The sequence below is a fragment of the Sceloporus occidentalis genome, unplaced genomic scaffold (genome assembly GCF_023333645.1).
Source record: "Sceloporus occidentalis isolate IW3139 unplaced genomic scaffold, rSceOcc1.0.p SCAF_1, whole genome shotgun sequence".
NCBI classification, from domain to species: Eukaryota; Metazoa; Chordata; class Lepidosauria; order Squamata; family Phrynosomatidae; genus Sceloporus; species Sceloporus occidentalis.
In genome coordinates this window covers 72,509,700-72,531,430 of record NW_028316981.1, presented here as the reverse complement: position 1 = coordinate 72,531,430, position 21,731 = coordinate 72,509,700, and the positions used below count along the sequence as shown (strand labels likewise).

The 21,731-nt window shown below is 41.7% G+C and overlaps 1 protein-coding gene across 3 annotated transcripts in view; it reads left to right on the top strand.

Annotated features, from left to right (window-relative positions):
- The window catches only part of TEX264 (testis expressed 264, ER-phagy receptor), a 218,184-nt gene extending 205,258 nt beyond the window's left edge, over positions 1 to 12,926 (top strand). For all 3 annotated transcript variants that reach the window (XM_089524968.1, XM_089524958.1, XM_089524948.1), the window contains exon 5: positions 11,736 to 12,926. In XM_089524968.1, the coding sequence (XP_089381094.1) occupies positions 11,736 to 12,052 (317 nt within the window). In that variant the 3' untranslated portion in view covers positions 12,053 to 12,926. The remainder of the gene's footprint in view (positions 1 to 11,735) is intronic.
- Positions 12,927 to 21,731: the final 8,805 nt, after the last annotated feature.

The following is a 21,731-nucleotide window of genomic DNA, read 5'->3' as shown; positions in this document are numbered from 1 at the left end:
GTTCACCTCTGTACTTACCTTGCTGCCGGGCTTGGAGGACTCGATCCAGGGTCCTGGCATCCAGGGCCAAGTCCCCTGGCTCCCCTGGCAGGCGGCGGCTCGGGCCAGGCTCCTCAGCGGCGGCGACAGCAGCAAGGACTTCAAGCCCTGCAAAAGAGGAAGAAAAGGCCCAAGTTACCATGCTGGCATGGCAGACGAGGGCACAAGTGTCGTGGGGGCTGCAGTCAGGCAACCCCCACCCCTCACCCTGGGGACCTACCTGCCGCCAGAGGAGCCTGCTCTGGCTGCGGAGGGGCCACAGCAGCTGGTCCTGGCTGTGGCCCACCCTCGGGGACATCCTCGTCCCCCGAGGATGGTGGAGAGGGTGACCTGGCACGGTGCCCTCCCTCCCTCCGCCTCGGCCGCACGCCTGCAGAAGGGAAGAGGAGGGATGGCATTGGCACCATGCAGGAAGGAGAGGAGGGCAAGGGAAGGGTCAAGGAGGGGAGGACAGGGCATGGCAAGAGCTCTGACTTACCTGGAGGACGGCGATCTTCCGGTCTGGGCCTATCTCCCCTGACCCACAGGTCCTTCAGCCGCGAGAAGAATGGTGGCCGCCTGTCAACCGGGGGCTCCTCTCCGAAATCCTCAAGGGTTTCAAAGAACGCTGCCTTGAGAGTTTTAAACTTCACTCTACATTGGTGCAGCGTTCTTTGAAACCCTTGGTTTCGGAGGGCACGAGATGACTCTAGAAAATGCCCCCGGTTGGGCTTGTTGGTGCTGGCCATCACCCTCCTCGCAGCTGCCTGTGGCATCAGGGAGTCCAGGAGGATCCCGACCTCCTCATCGGTCCAGTAGGCCATGCGGACCGGGACCCTCCTGCGTGGCGCTGCCATGTTGATCGCCGTCCTGGGGTCTTGCACAGTTGCGCACGGGTATATATGGGCACCTGCGGCTCAGGGCCGTTAGGCCAAGGTGGTCCTAGGCCAATGATAGCTTTCAGAGGAGCAGTTTGAATCTCTCCCCCAATAGATGCCCTCTGGGTGCCCTATTGATACATTCAAATGGGCCATTAGGAAACCTTGAATTTGAGGGGGATTGATACATTGTCAAAGGGGCAATTGGCAGTTGGAGCTGATGTATCTTTTTCACCCAGGAAAACAGGCGCCAGGAGACCTTTTGTGTGTGTGTGTTTGTGTGTGTCCCCCTCAGGCACGTGGCAAAACATGCCCACAGCACAGATCAGGAATGATAGGCAGACTCAAACTGTGGATAATGGGATACATTTATTCATGTGCTTATGCTATTACAGAACATTGCACTCTGACATCACAGATGATGGCACAGGAGCCATCCTTCAGATTCTCCTTGTCAGAAAAAAATCTGCCAGGGCATTCCTCACATCCTCCCCTGCTGCCTTCTTGGCATCCTCTTCATCCGCCGTGATTGCTCCCAAGGTGGGCAGCACAAAACAGCGCCTATATCGCATGCCCTCATCCAGGACCCTGCCCTTGGTCTCACAGATGTTGTGCAGAATGACACATGATGCCAGGATGGGCACCACGTTCTCCTCTGCCACCTTTGTTCTTGGGCAGGGTGGGGAAAAAAGTTTTAAAGGGGCTTGGGCGCTTTAAATGTGCCCATAGGCTTTCTGCCGCCGCTGCTTAGTGCTGCAGCTGCACAGCTGCGCATCCGCCAGCCGGCAAAGGAAAAAAAAAGCCGCGGTTTGGGCCGCCCGTGCGGAAGCTGCCCCTTTCTTTGCGGCATCCTCCGAGGCGGCGGTATAGAAGCTACGGGTCCGAAACGGACCCAGGTGAGGCGTCTTCACTGCCCCCCGTGTGGAAGCCCCGACACCTGAAGCACGTCCCCGGGGCGGGCGGTCTGGAGGCTCCGTATTCAGCAGAATACACCTCCAAGACGTCTTCCCCTGCCCGTCTGTAGCCCGCCTAAGTCACTGTATCACAACTTTACTTCCCCTAATAACAATTTTTCACACATGTGCTGTTTGAGTGACAAGATATTCAATCAAACTCACAATTTACTTTGGAGGAGAACCTCTGGACAAGTGAATAAGATTGTGTAGTTAGTCAATTTCACTGCCAATAAACTCACACCTCACTAGTGTGAATGAATGTTGATTTGAATGAGTCAACTGGGCTACCAGAATGTGGAGAAATGCACAAAGGAGCTTATGCCTTTCTCAGCTTGAGATGGGAGTGTTCTTGGGACAAACATTAGGTGCTGTCTTCCCCATGCCCCTTAGTCCTTTGTATTATATATGAGGACGTTAGTGGCAACAAGGGAGGCATTTGATTGGTTGGACAAAGTGGTAATAAGCACAGGAGTGGCTGAGTGAATTCAGGTGACAGAAGGAGGCATGGTGTATGTGAGCAGAGGCAATCCAGCAATCTGAGACAGCCTTAAGAGGTGAAATACTCAATGAACTATTGCAATTGTGAATTTATGAGTTAAATAATATAGAATGATTTTGTAGGATGTTGTGTTACAATGATTTTTGAAAGCACATCCTGTTTTGTCCCTCCCAGCTTGCTGTTCATGAAGGACCAAAACCGCAGACCCAAGTCCGCAAATGGGGAAGGATGAGTGTAATTCATTTGCTTAAAGTAGAATTAATGATATAGCATCCCCCCCCCACAATTTCCCATAGTCCCCTTCTCTCTCAGTTGCTAACTCTGAATTTCCCCTTCCCTGCATTTGCTCCCGTCTGCCTGGTAGCCAGCAACAGCCGTACTCCTATCCTACCCTCTCTCAGTTGGCCACTCCATATAAGGATCACTGTAGTCTCCACTCTCCAATCACTCTGCCATAACCAGAACTGTCTTTATATTTAATCAATTTGGGATATCTGTTAAGTTCTTCATAGGCATTATGGCCTACCTGAGTCCAGAAACCAGGTGTATTTCATAATTTCCCTTCCAGCTCAAAACCCTTTAGCTACTCAGCTGCTGAGTCTGAAACTTTTTGTGGTATCTTGTGAGATTCACACAGGAACTGTCATCCATCATTTATGATGTCAGGGCAGTATGCAGCCTGTGATTTTCCTTATATCTGCAATCCACACAGCACATCAAATGACATTGATCTTGCTTGCAATGCGGGGGGAGAATTGCATGTTCCCAGTAATAACTGCTATAACAATGTTAGTGTTTTTGCAAGAGACTTCAAAGTAGTGTCTTCTGCAAACAGCAGAATTGTCTCTTGTGGAAATCTTCAACAATTTTCTCATGTATAAAGGGATTTTTTTCTTTCCTTACCTTCCAATTTATGGTGATTGAGAGTAACATCATAATGAATGGATAATTAATGTTTACTGCCTAGCATTGCTTTTATGCCTCAAATGCATCATGGTCAGCAAGGGATGTAGCCTTTAATTGTGTCTATGCTGCCCCCCCCCCACTACTTTAGAGTCACAGAATCATAGAGTTTGAAGAGACCACAAGTACCATCTAGTCCAACTCGCTGCTGTGAAGGAATAATTAATCAAAGCACTCCCGACAGATGGCCATCCAGCCTCTGTTTAAACGCCTCAAAAGGAGATTCCATCACACTCTGAGACACTATATTCTATTGTCAACAGCTCTTAGATGAAACTTATTTTCTTACAGTTTTAAATCCATTACTCCATGCGCTAGTCTCTGGAGCAGCAGAAAACAAGCTTGCTTCAACCTCAGTGTGACATTCCTTCTAATATTTAAACATGGTTATCATGTCACCCCTTAATCTTTTTTTCTCCAAGCTAAACATACACAGCTTCCTAAGCCGTTTCTCATAGATCATGGTTTCCAGACCCTTCCCCATTTTGGTTGCTCTCCTCTGGACATGTTCCAGCTTGTCAACATCCTTTTTGAATTCTGGTGACCAGAACTGGACACAATATTCCAGGTGAGGTCTGATCAAAGCAGATCAGGGTGGTGTTATTACTTCCCTTGATCTAGACATTATTCTCCTATTGATGCAGCCTAGAATTGCATTGTTGACTCATGCCACATCACATTGCTGACTCATGTTCAGCCTGTGGACCGCTAGGACTCCTAGGTCCCTTTTGTGTGTACTGTTGTCAAGCCAGGTGTCATCCATCCTATATCTGAGCCTTTCATTCCCCCCCCCCCCCCTCCTAAATGTACATTTCTCAGTGTTGAAATTCATTTTGTTAGTTCTGGCCCAGATCTCTGATCTGTTAAGATCATTTTGGGCCTGAACAGATGGGGGGTGGAGCCTGCTTCTGGGCACTATTGACATGCTACATGCTCTGATGATGCCCTGAAGCTGGTGTGAAGTCGCTCAGCTGCCCAGATGTGGGCAGCATCAAGGCGCTCTAGTGGCGCAGCATTTATATGCCTCATGCTGCCAGAGTGGTATAAAGCTGGTTTCAGGCTGCAACACAGCCGCAAAACCTGGCTTTTTTCCAGCCCAAAAAGGAGCGGATCTTTAGTGCTCTTTTTTGGGTCGACTTCAAGGCAGATTGGGGACACGGCATATGGGTGCCATAGTTCCAGTCCGTCTTTGGAAGGGGCGGTTTCAAGCTCCTCCTTCCTGCATGTCTGTTTCATTCCTTTGAATTCTTATCCTGACCTCTGGCTTATTGGCTACTCCTCCTAATTTTATGTCATCTGCAGAGTTGATAAGTGTGCCCCCTATTCCATCATCCAAGTCATTGATAAAGAGTATGAGTGCTGGGTCCAGGAAAGAACCCTGTGGCACTCCACTCATCATTTTTCTCCAGGATGAAGAGGAGCCTTTGATGATCAACCTTTCGGCTTGGTCAGTCAACCAACTACAAATCCACCTAACAGTTACATTGTCTAGGCCACATTTTACTAGCTTGTTTGCAGGAATATCATGGGGGGCCTTGTCAAAGGCCTTACTGAAATCAAAATATGCTACATTCACAGCATTCCCTTCATCTACCAAGCTTGTAACTCAATATTATTTTAAAAAGAGAAATGAGATTACTCTGGTATGAGTTGTTTTTGAGAAACCCATGTTGACTTTTGGTGATCACTGTATTCCTTTCTAAGTGCTTACAGACTGTCTGTTTAATGATGTGCTGTAGAATCTTTCCTGGTATTGATGTAAGCCTGACTAAGTAGTAATTTATTTGGAATCTCCTCCCCCCCCCCTTTGAAGATAGGAAAAATATTTGTCCTCCTCCAATCTGCTGGGACTTCTTCTGTTCATCAAGAATTCTCAAATATTAATCAGCTTTAGCATCTCAGGAAAGATGCCCAGGAAAGAAACAGCTTTGTGACTTTCCAGTGTCAGATTTCTTCCCCTAAAATGATTTTTAACATCTATGTGTGATGAGGAAACCTGTGAGCTTTGAACACTTGTGTAATGTATTTTGTGCCTTTGTGATTGGCCTAGTAAGGATATCTGCAGGTTTTTTTTGGATTTTGTCATAATTAATGGGTTTTGTGACAGTTTGGTCAACTGATAGCATCACAAACTTTGCTATTACTTGCTCTTTTTAAAATTTCTCTTTAGTTGTATTGTTTTCAAAACCAAGAATATACTGATAAAAAGTAGATTACATGGATCTTGGAGAAATGGATTTGAAAGCGTGGGAAAGATGCTGAAATGTTATGTGAGAATGCGATATATAGCTCACAGAAACAGCAATCTGTAGGATGAGTAGGTGGACATGTGTGGAGTAGAAAAAAGCCTCATATTTCTAAAATATGCTAGAACAGTGAGGAACTGTGAATTATTTAATCTAGTACCTCCACTTCAAAGGCTTCTGGTTATTATGGTTATAGTTCTTGTTTAACCTTCTCTATATATGTTTAGAAGCAACAGAATTCTTTAGCCAGATTTGCCTGGATCTTTTTCTTCTCACAATTGAATTGCTTTGCAGTTAAATTCCCTACAAAAATAATGTCATGATTTTCTGGGCTAATGCAGACACTTGCTTTCCTGGATACCTTTTAGCCTTTGCTCTGAAGTACAACTATCCAGAAACTTCTTCTAACTTGAAACTATTCAGTTTCAACTCCTAGTTTTTGCATGGTTAGAACTGATTGGTGCTCAGGTCAACAACACCGTGTGGCAGAGAGAAGTCATATCTTGGGCATTATAAGTGGTGCCTGGGACTCTGAGTGTAACCACACTCGACTGCTTTCCAATCACACCAGTTTGGCTTTTTTCTAGCTCTGATAATAGAGAGAAATAGTATTTGCAGGAGCACCACACTTCAGAATTGGGTCATGTATAATCCAGGGCAGCGCAATGCCATTACATGGATATGAGAAAGTCTAAAATCTTATTGGAATTTCTTCCTAAATTGAATATTACAGAGCCTGAGCCCTTTTCTTGCCTATCCTTCTATTTGGCCCATGGGCTGATTCCCACAAGGTCTTGGGCCATCTTTAGCAATTTGCTGCTTGTTGTCAAAATTTTTGTACTTAATATGCTAGTGACACCATAGCACCAGGAAGAAATTGTTTTTAGTCTTCACTCAAGGGACTGTGGTGCTGTCTTAAGCTCTGCCCCACAACAGCAGCAGGTAGACCCTCTGGAAGCCCACTGTGAAGAATTTACATTACACTTAGCAGATAAAAATTACTCAGATCCACTCTAACCAAATCCACAAAAGTCAAAGCTGTAAATGTGGAGAATCAACTGCATTGCCATACTGCCAGCTTCTACATTGTACTCTATTTACTGAATATACTCAGTCTAGAAATTTAGATTAAAAAATTGGCCCCCAAAAATCTAGGTCGACTTATCCATAGGTCAGTGTAAGTACTGTACATTAAATCACACACACACATACACACACACAACCATCCCCTGGTGAAAGGCAAAAGTTTAATCTGCCCTTCAAGCTCTGCCCCCCTTCTACTCTCTCATCCATCCAGCCTTTGGTACAAGCACAAATAGTTATCCCTGCTGGGATTTTGTAAGTTCTTTGGCATTGCTTTCCTTTGCTTCATCCTTTACATCCTTCATTATATGATCCTAAGTTTTACCCCCAACTTATCCTTGGGTCACATCAAAATCCATAATTTTAGCCCCAAAACCTGCCCTTGACTTATACATGAGGTCAACTTATAGTCGAGTATATACAGTAGTAACATTTGTCAGCCCCACCGTCAAAATGTACAGTCCGTGTGTACAGAAATGTACAGAAACAATGGGGCTCGTGCACGGCGGTGTGGCGGCACAGGCGCGCGCAGGGCACAACGGGCGCGCACACCCATTCAATTGAATGGGTCGTGCCGCCCCTTCCGCCCCGCGCGCATGCCGCGGCTTGAGCACGTACGCTCAATTCTGTGTATGGCGCGCCCGCGTATGGCACGGGCGCACTGTAATGTGAATTCAAAGGCACAAAGTCCTCATTCCAAAGTCAGATAAGACTGTGGACAGCCCTTTATTTACAAAGTAGCCAGTCCTGACTCACCTAAGTACTGACTAAACTGTTGAATGTTTCAAGAGTGCCATCTTATGCCTGGCTGAGAAGTAGTCCAACCTGTGATTAGAACATACAGTGCGCCCGCGTCATACACGGGTGCACTATATGTGGCTTCCAGCTTATGTGGAAGCTGCACGGCGATCTGGTGCATGCGCCAGCTGCAAATTCACTCCCCATTATTTTTAATGGGGCGTGAGCATACGCAGATTTCCCCTTATTGGGGGGATCCGGATCAGATCCCCCGTGTATGTGGAGGGCCCACTGTACTTATCTAATAAATTAAGAGTTAGAGCAAATCAGTTTAGCTGTGTTGCCTCAGAAGGAAAAGTAGCCATTGTATGCATTTAGTTATGCTGTTTATGCATATCTGCTGCTCCTTGCCTCCTGCAGCCTTCATAGTAGTTAGTCATCTTTCTGAAGACTTCACAGGTGACAGACAAAACTCTGGTGACTATGTCTAAAATGCTTGTGAACTTATACACTGCTCAAATCTCTTTGAAAATTTGGGGAGTGTTCAAGTTGCAACAACAGAATTTTTCTCATTGTATCTTTCTAAAATGCTGGGAAAATAGACCTAACATTGCAGAAATAAATAACTGAATAGCTAAGAAAATATAACTGATCAGAAAATATGGCCATCTGGTTTTACAACTAACACTGAGTATATAAAACAAAGCATTTGTACTCTGCCCTCCACAGGTTGTTTTCTCTGAGTTACAGGTCCTCTTGTTCAGCCATGCAAAAGCATGTAGAACCTACATACAAAGAGTGGAAGGAGTGGGCATGAATGTGCTAGCTCTGCTGGGTTACCATCATGGTTTATTGCCCTCCATGTTTAAAAAGCGGTTGATTGTGGCTGAGAACCTCCTGTATCAGTTCATGTGAAATAAAGCCCCAGAAAGTCAGCGTTCCAATTTGGAGTTAAAGGCTTATATGGATGCAGGAAGCTTTCTCCTGTTCAGTCACTCTGTACATGGGGAGGACAACAAAAATGGGGAGGGATGTGAGCAGAGCTAGTATGCTTATGTCCACTCCCCTTCCTTACATGTAGACTCTTTTAAATGCCTGGAAAGGTCTGGAAAAAAACTGCCAAAGCATCTCAGCCCACAGATTCAGAGGGGGCCTTTCCCAGCTCTGCTCCCAAAGAGTCATGTAACCTAAGACACCATGGATTGAACTTGGTATGTTAATGTAGAAGAAGGATGTATTCTGTCACAGCATTATGGGCTTTCCCCTCTATCAGTTGGCTGCTGTGCTAAAAGCATGTGTGTATGCTTCTCTGTTTTTTAAAAAAATTGTGCTGGGACTTCCCTTCTGTACTTTGCCCTTGTCTGACCCCACAGATTCCAGCAGGAGCTGATGATCATTTTATGGTAGCACTCTAGAAGTGCTTGCTTGCTCTCAGGTGCTTCACAGAATTCAGCAAACAGCCCGTCACCAAGAAGGCTTGCACTTAAAGAGCTGCAGTGAAAGAAGAGGGCAACTTTTCAGCAAACCTTTAATGTCCCCTTTGGACTTTGATTTGGACCTCTTGATGGGAAAAAAGAGAAAAGGCTTCAGGCACACCATGTTTCCAAAAATACAAACTTTGCTGATCTTCATGCGTCACTCCTGATTGGGGACAGAAGTGCTGGAGGGGGGCTGGCTGGTTTGCTTTAGTACTTTAGTCTTTGTAGAAGTGCAAGGAGCTGGACCTAATGCCCAAAAAGCATCATAGGAATAAATGGGGCCTCCTTTGAAAGCACTTAAGTCTCCAGGCCAGTTATTTGCTCTCTGGCAGTAAAGGGGCTTTTATCTGCAAACTAGGAGAAAATGAGGGGAGCAGGAGAAAAGGGTAGCTCAGAAGTTTTGCAGAAATCTCTGTCTTCTGCAATTGTATGTTAAAGACTGGAGGAAGGTCCATTATTTCATGATTTGGAGGGCATAATCAAATGTTATGGAGGACGTTGAATGTAATCATATTGTGTGAAGTATATAATGACTTCCTGTGAAGTTCTCCCTTCTTAGGGGGTGGATGAAAAAACATTTCCTCTGAGCATATGTTCAAATCATTTTTTTCCAGAAGGACTACTCTTGGCCCTTTTCTTTGTAGTCTATCCTGAATAAAACATCAGTGCTGCAGAGCTTCCATATGAAATCTGTCAAAATCAACATAACAACAAAAAATGTCAAGATCCACATAACAAAAAAACAGAGCCATCTACCTTTTGCAAAAGTTGAGAACAATTCTGAAATTTCATCACCCAAGCACTAAAATATGTATGCATGGGGATATAGAGGAATATGTGCATGTACCTGATGAGTGAAGCTGTGATAGAAAATGTATGCAATACAAATGGACATTGCTTGCATTGTGCAAGCATAGATGCATTCTTGCCTGCCACGAGAAACCTTCCCAACTGCAATCCATAGATCACTGAAGTACAGTGGGCCCTTGGGATCTGCTGTGGTTTGGTTCCAAGATTCCCCATGGGTACCAAAATCCACAGATGTTTAAGTTCCATTAAATGCAATAGAAAGTAAAATGGTGTCCCTTATATAAAATGGCAAAATCAAGGTTTGCATTGTGTAATTTATATATATTTTTAAATACTTTCAAGCTGTCGGTGCTTGAATCTGTGGATAAAGAATCTGTGGATATGAAGGGCTGACTGTATGTAAAGGGAGAATGTCCACCTACCCCTTTGTTTAGTCACATGTATGCCATATGTTCCTGCTGGACTGCTGACTGCTGTTATGAAATCAAAACTACCACATTTTTTACCATTGGTAATATGTTTTTACATGTTCATAGTAAATAAACTTGGGCTATATGTTGGCCAAATTTTAGTTATGTAGCTAGGAGAGAACTCTGTTCTCTCCGTTCCCTCTAATTCTTATTTAATTACCTACCAATTGCTGTAGCAAGAAATTAAGGAAGTCTTTCGAAAGTGAAAAATGTTAGCAGCATCCTTTTTTGTAATGCAACATTTCTGTTTTAACTTTTGCATCCATTTGAGGGGTGAAATCCATTTAAGGGGCAGCAGTTAGAAAAGAGTTGTGATCGTGAGAGGGGACAAAGAATAGCTTAGGGAAAGATTGTCCAGTAGAGGGCAATGAGAATGCACTTTCTTCACCTCAGCATCTTCTCTAAAGCTGTAAATGGTTAGCCAAGAGAGGGAAATGGAAGAACTTCTGAGGCTACATCACAGTCTTCTTGACAAAGGGGGGTTGTAATATTTTGTAAGTATATTTCCTTTACAAATATATGAACAAGTCAGTCATCACTATCTCATGGTTGATTTATATATTGCTGAGTGGAAGAATACATGCTTTGCACCTAAAAATTCCCACATTCAGTCTCTTTGCATCTCTGGAAAGCTTATAAAGAATCCTGCCTGAAATATTGTTGGAGGCCCATTACAAATCAGTGTTGCCAATACTGAGCTAAAGATCTAACTCAGTATAAGCCAGCATCTGTGTTCCTGTGTTAACAAGATTTGATTGGGCAGGGTGTTTTTTTGTTTTTGTTTTTGTTTTTTTTGGTCCTGAGAAGACTTAAGTATATTAACCTTGAATAGGAATGAATCTAGTTTGATATAGAGAGATGCGATCACTGACTCCATTAAGGACATCCCCCCCTTATGAACATCTCTACCAAATTGGGGACAAAATTTATCACTCTCTAGCATGGTCCAGGGAACTGTAGATTCAGTAAATATGGGACAGGAAGCCTAATGCCCATTTATTATCAGTGCAGAACTGGAACAACAATGATTTAGCGTGATGTTTCTTTTGATATTGTTTAAATTATAGTTTGCTTTAATTATATCTTTCTTTTATTTGGCAGTTTTTAATTTGCTAGTTTTGTGGTGGAAAGATTTGGGGAGCTAGAGCATCTTGCCAAGGCTACACCTAGCCTAGAAGTAGAACATTTTTTACTATGCCATCTTTAATGGAATTGGTATGACATGGTGATGGTTTTAGTTCAAAGATGGGTGCCTATATATCAGATGAGAAGTCCCAAATCCCAAGAGTCCTGAAATCAGTAAGATATATTACATGGGACCCTTATGCAGTTAGTGATGGTTTTGCATGAAACTTGCTAAATCCTTTTTTCTTGGAGTGGGCTTTTGTTGTTAATCTCACCTTATAATAAAGATTGAAAATTCTGGTACTTCTTGGTAGAATGGATTTCTATGTTTTATTAATTTTATACTGATGAGAGACTTATAAGTATGTTCAATGAAATGAAAGGTTGGAGATGTATTGGGGATACTTCTTAATTGTTCTAATTTCATCATCTTTGTCCAGTACTAATTCTCTGTTCTTATTTCTACTCAAGGAGCCGACACCTTGAGCGAGACCAGCTCTGTCAGCATGGAAGCCACAATTGACAGTAGAGAGACTTCAGTGGCTACCTCTATCTTGTCCCCCTTCATGTCTGGCCACAGCCGTGAGGAAGTAGACAATCGAAGTGAGCATAGCTACAGTGAGTCTGGAGCCAGTGGCTCCTCCTTTGAGGAACTGGACTTGGAAGGCAATGGTGATGGAGCAGAAGGTTTGTCATCTGACCTTGGTTCTGCTGAGGACCAGGATGCTGCTAAGGGCAAGTGGACCAAGGAGCCTATTGCCCTGGAGAAAGAAAAGGGTGAAGAATAAAGCCATAACTGCTTATGTTTCTTAGGGATTGGAAAGAGAAACTGATCATCTTTCTTGCTTCTTTTCTGTCTGATCAAAAGATTTTGGTCACTGATTCATATTGAGACCTGTCCTACTTTTTGTCTGCAGCCAAGTATTTTGAGGTGTGATAAAGGAGGAGGGGTGACATTTGAGGTAACTACTGTCCTGTGACCAGGCTTAAGGAAATGTGTGGTAACAGGGAACTGGGAGTGGGATGACATAAAATGGTGGTGGGGAGCTCTTGAATTGAACAACATACTGTATTGAACTTGATGGGTGTAAGAGAATGTGAGAGAATAAGTGAATAACTAAGCAGGGAACACTATATATAGACTGGTGCATTTGTGTGTAGATTGACTTCTCTTGATGTCTCCCAGTCCTCTATGCTATATGCCCCATAATTGCCCCCTTTTTTGTATCTTGTGCACATTGATTGGCACCACCTCCATTAATATCAAAGAGATGTAGTTATATTTGATTCTGAAAAATGTGGTGCAAACCATTAATCCTTAAATTGACATCTGAGCTTTCCTAATCAGTAAGATAATTAACAGCTTCCCTTTGAAATCTGAAGGTTTATGAGCAGGGCTGCTGTGATCCCAACCACTCACATGTTGCTTCTGCTGCCTTTTCCACTCTTCCTCACTTAACCCTGCAATCACCTTCACTGGCTGTCTTTTGGATTCTATGTTCAGGGAATAAACCAAGTTCATTGTAGTTATATTGTTGCACACATTCACATCTGTTGGTCTGTCCCTGGGTACTGAGCTTGAGATGTTTCCAGGCTAGCTTCTATGTGAAAGAATCCAGCCGAAACAAATCAACACTGCTGACAAGGTCCTCTTTTAATAGTCTCAACCAAGGGGGGGGGGGGGGAAGCGGTGCAAAATAGCAAAACTGGAGACAATTTGTAAGAAAACAGGAACAATGGAAATGATGCAGCCAAGTCTCTCCAGTCTTAGCCCTCAGAGGTTGTAGGTTAAATACATGCAAGATTCATGTATTCCGTGCTGTGGTGTAGCCGAAGACTTGCCATGATACCTTAAAAATAGTAGTAACCAAAGTGGATTTGAAATAGACAGGAATTCTTTTGGTGACATGTATACATCATATGTACATGTATCTCTTTTTACAGTTATAATGCAAGGAGATATTCGAAGCTCCTTGCACAGTGTCCCTTGCCCTGCACACCTGCTGCAAAGTACAGGCTTCCTTGGCTATTTATTGGCTGAGGGAGAGAGCAAGGGGCCCAAGGACCATTTGCTCACAGCTGTACAAAAAGGAGGAGTCATCTCCCTCACAAATTTTGCTGCATATATGGGAGAAGGTAACTGCCGTTGGCTCTCAGCTGCAAAAAGGCAGCTGGATGGTTTCCAAGCCCCCACACTCTCCATAGGGTATTAAATGGTTATGGGAGTGTATCTGTCTTTTTCAAGCAGGCTTAGCCAACTTACACAGGCAGTGGAGGATCTGTTGATACTGGAAGTTTCTAGATATTGTAACTTGGAGAAATTACATTTTACAATATTATGATTTCCCGTAGCTTTGATGCCACTACACTTTTCTAAAGCATGAAAGGAAGATGGGCATCTCTTTGCATTGGCATTATTTCTGGATGCTGACATAGACGGGTTAAACTGGCCTGTATCATAATGATACATTGGACACTGAATTGGATTGCTTACTTCTGTATCCCTAGTGAATTTCTGAAAAATCATTTGATAAGAAGTTTGTCAAACCATTTGAATCTTTTGAATGCAATTATTGTGACATCAAGGCAGCGACAAGAAGAATATTTTGATATATGATCAGTGGGATTTGAAGTATTGAAATATTGTGATCTTCCCACCTTCCATATACCTGTACACTTTCTTGCCTCTCTTGCTTACATGCTCTGTATCCTCTGCCTTGATCAATGACTCACTCTATTTCTTAATGGACTTGGATCCATACAGTGGACAAAGGAGTTCGATGTTCAGCCATCTTCAGATATACCTTATTTCTGAGCATTGACTCATTTGGGAGGAAAATCAATGGGATGCTGTGTTAGAACATCCCCCATTGGAGTGTGTAGTTCACAAGACTGTTCAGCTCCCACCTCCAAGCAGTCACTATTGATTCCTTACTTTCTTCTTTGTGCCCTTGTTGCTGAGGGCTATAAAGGTTCTCTTTTACATTTGACACTTCCTATTTCCTGATGTTTAAAACTATATCCATGTTCCCCTAATTCTGATTGACCATGACATTCAAATGAGCAACTCCACCTTAGTTGCATTACCCTTGAAATTAGAGGGCCAGTTGAAACAGACACATGATCCATATAGGCTCCTTCACTATTATGCCTGGATTCTGCATAACATCCCCAGGCTTTGGGGTCAGCTTTCTTATCTGCTCTGGCTATTATTTCATCAACTGGTACTGGAGATCTTTTTTTTAAAGTGTACTGAAGCGAATTATTTGAATGCACATCATTCCATCTGCCCCATTTTGGTACAACAGTAGCTTTTCATATGACTAGGGCTTCCTTACTACTATATGCTGCCAGTTTACAGTGGGTCTTTGTGTGTATGTGTTTACTTCTTTGTGCAAATAGTTGGACATGTCTATATTTCTCTTTCAGCATATCTGATTGCCTGTTCATTGTGACCATAGATTCATATTCACATATTTGTGCACTTGTGTGCTCAGGGTTAAGGCCAAACTAGACATTACACCATTTATGCAGGAGCCAAATATGTGGATGGTGGCTCATTTAGTTTGGTCCTTGTAGTCTGTGATTGTCTGTCTGTACTGCAAGATATCAAACTCCTTTCTAAACAGCAGGAACACTAGAATAAAGGCAATAAAGGTAGGAGCAGCGGGAGCATATATTTAGAATGGTAGAATGCTTTTCTTGAGATTTCATTCGACAGATAACAAAAATATGTTTTTTTTTCCCCTGTTGTGCTGGATTTCTTAGGGGTATTGTTTGTTTTTACAGAATGCTGGGTGGGAGGAAATATGTATCCAACTCACTTGTTTGTGACTTTTATAGTAATGGATACAAGGATATTGGTATCAAAAACTTATGAAAAGCTTATATGTGGCATTAGTGTGTACATGCTTATGTTTGCCTCTCATTGTATACAAATATGTGTGCAGGCACATACCCATTTTGTTGCCATGTATAGATGTGCATACATGTACATGACTGAATCCAGCTTTATTTCCTGGTTATACGTATGACGTGTGTTGGCATATAAATTGGTCAATCATCATGAACCCATATGCATGCAGCTCCTTCAGATGCACACAAGTGAATGTGCTGCATATTTGTAAACTACAATTATACAGACATTCATGAAACTGACAAAGCAGGCATAAGGTATAGTCGTATATCAGACTATTATCATCTCATGATTCATAAGAGAAATTGCTCCCACATGCGAATCTTGCACACTTGGATGAACACTTCAAAGAAATATCTATCCCATATTTGGAAAGATGTAAGGGAGAAGACTAGGCTGGAAGGCTTAACCTAGTATTTTTTCTGGGCATACAGGCTTTCTGCGTGCAGGAAGATCTTGACAAGAAGGAATTTTTCAAACAAATAATCCCTCATATGCATTTTGATCTACTCTGTTCATGTGGAGATATGTTCTCCTTCCCATCCTGGACAGTTCAATGGCTTAAAGGAGAACCTTTTGGGGATTTTAAAAAAAGATGTCCCCTTGCTGACAAAATACAGTACAAACTTTGCTTATCTATCTCTGAATATGAGCACAGATTATTGTTTACTTTCCCCTTTTTTCATTCTTCTTCTCCCCAAAGATTCAGCCTGAAGAATGTTTTATTTTGAGCTGGAAAAATAGGTAAGCAGCATTGAGATGAGGAAATAGTCCTCCCAAGACTTGTACAGACAACGGCAACAGTCCACAAGCCATTTATTCTGCCATAGTTATAGTGGTTTAATAAAAGCTACTGTAAATTCTAATAATTGGCTGATTAGAGCATGCAATAATGAAGCCTTCCCATCATTAGTAGTTTTAATATTCCGTTAGACATTTGAATTAATGAATATACTGTCTTATCTGTAGCCTGCCATGGCACAGAGCAAGAGCAAGAGAAGCTATCCATACAGCGTTGAGCTGTAATTTCTTTTTGCTAGTATCCTCCTGGTGAGATTTGCTTAGTGTAAACAAAGGATTGGAATTGTGGAGCCCTCTAAATATAATAGAAGTATATATCCCAGCAATCTTTCGTACTGGTTGTGCCATAGTGGGCTGTGGGAGTTACAGTCCAAAAACATCTGGAGAGACAGACAATTCCCAGCCCATTGGAAAATTACACAGCCTCTCCTGAAGCAGTGTTTCGACATAGAATCTGCTTCTCTGGAAACCTTTTCTTTCATTCTAAAGAATGTGGATCCTAAATGCAGAACGTAGCAACAGTTGTCATTTGACAGTTTTGTGAACATCCAACATTTTGCAGACAAATTATATGAAACCTGAGCCCAGGCTCATAAAAGATCTGGTGTTGTATGTCACAGTCCCTTGGGACAAATGATAAAGGGATCCTCATAGTGTTTGAGAGAAGGAGAGGGGGAGGCCTGCCCACAAATGTTTCCTGGATTGCTTCAGGCATTCTTTCACATGGCCATCTTTTCCCAAAGAATTGAATTGCCAGGGGCATAACTGGAGCCTGCTCTTATTAGGCAGCTGGCTGGCAATCTGCTAAGATGTTCTGCTTGTTCAGTGGCTGGCCTGGCATCTTTCTCACTGTCTTTTGGCACTTGTTGTGATTGTAGAGGGACAAGGTTATGGGGTGATTAATAAAATTACAATCCATTTGTGGTGAGAACACATCAGAGCATCCTGAGAACAACAAATGTTTCATCTCTTCCATTCTAACCACATCTGACGAGGGTTCACTGTGACAGTAGTTACAAATGCTTTGTTGCTCATATTTAGAATAGAATGCAGTTCTACACAATTAACATACAAGGGCAGAACTAAATAAAGAGGACCTGCTCTTCTAACTTCATTTCTGCCTCTTGGAACATTTTAGAGCTGAAGCCATGCAGCTTTCCTGACATCTCCCTTTATTAAGCTTCAGTGTCCATTGGTGTCAATGTCTCATTTTCATTAGAATCATATCCTGTGTCATTACTAAGATTCTTACTCTATATTAAACAATCGGCTGTGCTTGAGAAGCCCACTGAAACTTGCAAGAGCCTGTTGTTAGTCACATGAAATTGCAGTGTTGCATAAGAATAGTCTGGGAATCCAGAAATCTAAACATTGAATGGAAAGTGCAGCAGAGTTTTTAAGACAATATCAAATGTAACCCATGGACTTGTTTTATTTGTTAGTGTCCATGAAGTTGAACGTTACAGCAGTGAAGGTTTTGATTCATTATAAAAGGACCATGCCAACAACTACCATGTCAGGATGCACAGGGAAGTCATTGAAATCCACAAACACCTGGACAATTTCAACAGGAAAGAGGAAACCCTTAAAGTAAATAAGGTTTGGCTACCAGTCCTGAAAAATAGCAAGATGAAGACTCAACAAATGCAAATGGGAAATCTCCCAGGGTCAGGAGTTTCCCAGCAGACAATGAGCACTAATCAAGAAGACACTAATCCTCTTTTGCATAGCCTACCAGCCTGAGGCCTGCCATTTGCAACCGAACAACCCCCATGCAAATCACTCCTGCCTTCCCAGGTCACATAGTATATATATACCCAACTTCTTTCCAGGCAAGCATTCTCTGAAGATGCCAGCCACAGATGCTGGTGAAACGTCAGGAAGAAACTCTTCTAGAACATGGCCACATGTCCCAAAAAACCCCAAAAAACTATGGATGCTGGCCATGAAAGCCTTCGACTTCACATTATAAAAGTTGTTCTGAATATTTTAAGATGTGTGATTTCAATCTTTCTCCCCTCCCCCTTTTCTTTCTTTTCAATTCTCCATTCAGCAGTGTATCACAAACCCATTTTCATCCACAGAAACTTGGACAAAATCATCTCTAGCAGGAAACAAACAGTAGAGTACTCAGCTGGTCTCCCACAGTGCTAGTACTAGATTTAAATCTAAATGTGGCTCGGATTCATGACTATTGGTCTTATGTTCCAGTCTTGTTAGAAAGGATGGATCTGAACTTTCCTATACTTACCCATTTCTTGCCTTCAAAGTTAAATTCAAGTGCATCTCATAGGTACATAAAAGTCCTAACATACATGTATTTAGGGTCCTACATCCAGCCTTTAAAGTCTCATGGGGAACATGTTAATAATTTGGGGATGATACCTTTGGACTATATTCAACATTGGCTGGCCATATTCTGTAAAGCTCGCATAGTAAAATTATTTTGTAGTTTATTTGCAGAAATGCAATTTAAAGATGATTTAAATATGTAAGAGAATATTTGCAAAACTGAAAATGTTTGTCTGTGGAGGGGGGGGAGTATTCAAAAGAGATACTATATTTTAATCTGAAACCTTCAAATTGTCATTGAGTGAGAGCCTGCCTTAAGGAGTGAAAAGCAATGACAATTTTGTACTTGTTATTTGTTAATATAATGGCAAAGCTGTTAGAAAAGTTTGCTTTTTTAGTTTGGTCTTGAAATGAAAATCCTTATTCAGTTATGTATTTAATCAATATTTTGGTACAATGTATAAGGAGTAAAGTGATCTATGTGCCAGAGTGGTTTAGATATAGGTGTTTGGAGTGGGATGGGGTGGGGTGGAATCCTTATTGAAATTAAATATGGCTAACAAAAAGCTTGTCCTTTGCCTTCAGTGTTTGTGATTTTTCCAAACCAGAAAAGCAGAAGTAGATTATGTCCTACCATTAACCACTTTGGACCATTTTGCAAGGTCAGGAGTCTTTATGGTTCTGAAAAAAGCAGCAATTTAATCATGTATAACTGAATTTTATATCAGGGATTTGCCTTGTAATAGGGTGGTTACAACCTCCTGGTATTTCAAGATTTATGAAACTCAAAGGTTTTGTTCTCCAGAATGTAAGAGCCCTGTTTGATCAGACTAAAGGCCTATCTCATTCAATATCCTCTTCTTTCAATAGCTAGATAGCAGGCATTGAGGGAAGCCCAGAAACAGGACATAAATGAAAAGGGGCCTTTTTAGGTCATGTTTTCCAGGGACTGGTATTTAGAGACATATGGTTGGTTTGTGATGCCAGAAGCAATATAAAGCCATTTACTAGTAGCAACTGATACACTCATGAGGCTGCTTTATATTCCTGAATGAGACCACTAGTTGGCCTGTCCCAGTATTGTCTATTCTACTGTAGCTGCACTCCCAAAATCTCCAGAGTAGTGACTCTCTCGATATCTTAGATATCTTTTCCAACTTTTCTGTAGTCATTTAACTCAAGATCTTGGAGATTAAAACTCCAGCATTTCACTGCTGAGTTATGGCATCTCCACTTCTTAAAGTTTGATAGGAGTGTCTCAGCCCACCCAATCCCTAATTTATTTATTTAATTTTTATTTAATTTTAATTTATTGATAATGAAAATTCCTGAGGCTCAGTGAGGTGATAGTTAACTTTCCAATTCTATGATTCTATGATTCCAAGTGTTACAGTGGTAGAATGGGAGGGTGGCTTCCTATAAATCTTAGACAATACTTAGGAATTTTCCAGCTGCTCTTCTTGGTTCCCAAGAAAGAGTTAAGAAATGCCAGTCCCATCCCCCAATTATCATTTGCAAGAATTTTTAATATACTTAACCCCCCCTTTAAAAAAGCCCTATTGTATGTGATATGGGGGACTAAGAAGAAAGTATAGTAACAACTCACTGGAACAGAGGAATATATTACCTAAGTTGAGCTGGGGTTTAAAATTAATGGAGGGCAAAAGCTACCATCTGATACAATGTAAGACTAAATTAGCTGTGGCATTATTTAACATGCAGCACTTTTCTACAGTGTTTCATTGGAGAGCTCTTCAAGAGTTCTTATAACTCTGTACAATATATTATGATCTTTCTTGTAACTCAACCCAAGTAAGATCTTAGCTCTGGAGAATGATTTACAGCTTTCCTTTCAACATCCCTGATACAAAATTTCTTCAGGACTTCACACACACTACCTGGATTAGCCCATTGTCCGCAATCTCATATACCAAAACAGTTGTATAACAATAAAAATTATTGTTGTTGTTGTTGTTGTTGTTATTATTATTATTATTATTATTATTATTATTATTTCTATCCCACCTTTGTCCCAGTTTGGGACTTAAACAAACTAAAACAATTTTTTAAAAAATCATAAACAGGATTTGTTCGATAGAGAAATACTCATTCTGGAGCAAATTGTCAATCAAACATTAGGTATCACGAACTTTGCCAACTAACAGTTCCCTGTGTACTTTCAGCAGGTTCATAGGCTGTGCCAAGTACGGTACTTGATGCTGTGATCTATACACTGAAGTGTATATTGTTGAGTTTTGGATCTGTGCAGGAGTTACGAGTAGAAGAGAGATGTGACTTTCTTATGACAACTAATTGGATTATGGTACAATCAGCATATGGGAGGAGTTCAGAATATGCCTGACGTTTTGTACTAAAGTAGCTGGTTGCACTATCCTTACTCTGTGTAAAAAAAAAATCTACACAAAGATCTAGTTGATCCTTTTTTGTACGTTAGTATGTGAATTGGCATGTACAGAACAGACCCTAAAACCACTTTGTATCCAACAAGAAAAGGCATACCTATGTACTGAGTTCCAGTTCTATTTAATTTACTCATAAACTGTTCAGAGTCTTAAGATGAGCAGTGAAATAGACAAATTTAGGAATAACACCAAACATTCAGTATGGTGAAAGCCCAAAGAAGTTTTTTTAAAGAACCTTCTCCAAGCCAAATAAACAACATAACAAATGACACCTAAATTTGGGGGTTGTTTTGTGACTCCAAATCATTTTTTTACTTATGGTAACCCAAAGGGAAACCTGTTATGGGGTTTTCTTGACAAGTTTCTTCAGAGGGGGTTTGCCATTGCCATCCTCTGGGAGTGAGAGAGTGTGCCTTGCCCAAGATCATCCAGTGGGTTTTTATGCTCAAATGGGGAATCAACCCCTGATCTCTAGAGTCATAGTCCAGCGCTCAAACCCTGGCTCTCGATGCACCTTGAGCTCTTGTATATGCTGACAGGATTTCCGATTGAGAGGAGGCGGAATGCTCAGAGTTAAGGTGAAGAAAACATAAATCTCGTGTGCTACAGAGGAAGAGAAGCAAATTTAGTCAATGTTTGAAATGCTTATGGAACTAACTAATTAAAAAAAAAACACCCAGAGGCATACTAATGTCATATATGGTACTGTTATCTTTAGCAGGATGTGTATAATTTTGCCACTACAACTTAAAAAGAATATTATAGAACTATAAAGGGCAATTATAATGATGAAAGTAGTATTATCTCTATGAATGAGGGCTACATATTGTGAGCTTGAGTTAGTTTTGAGAGAAAATGACTGAGAAAACATGAAAGATCTTTATAAAACTGAACAGTATGGATTGAGAGATTCCCCCCTCCCCCACATGCCTCCTTCCTCCCCCTTTCATTTCATGGAAACCGAGTTCTATTGCAGGGGAGCAAAATGAATGAAAAAATAAAGCTAGTGTGATAGCCTGTATGAAATATGAACAG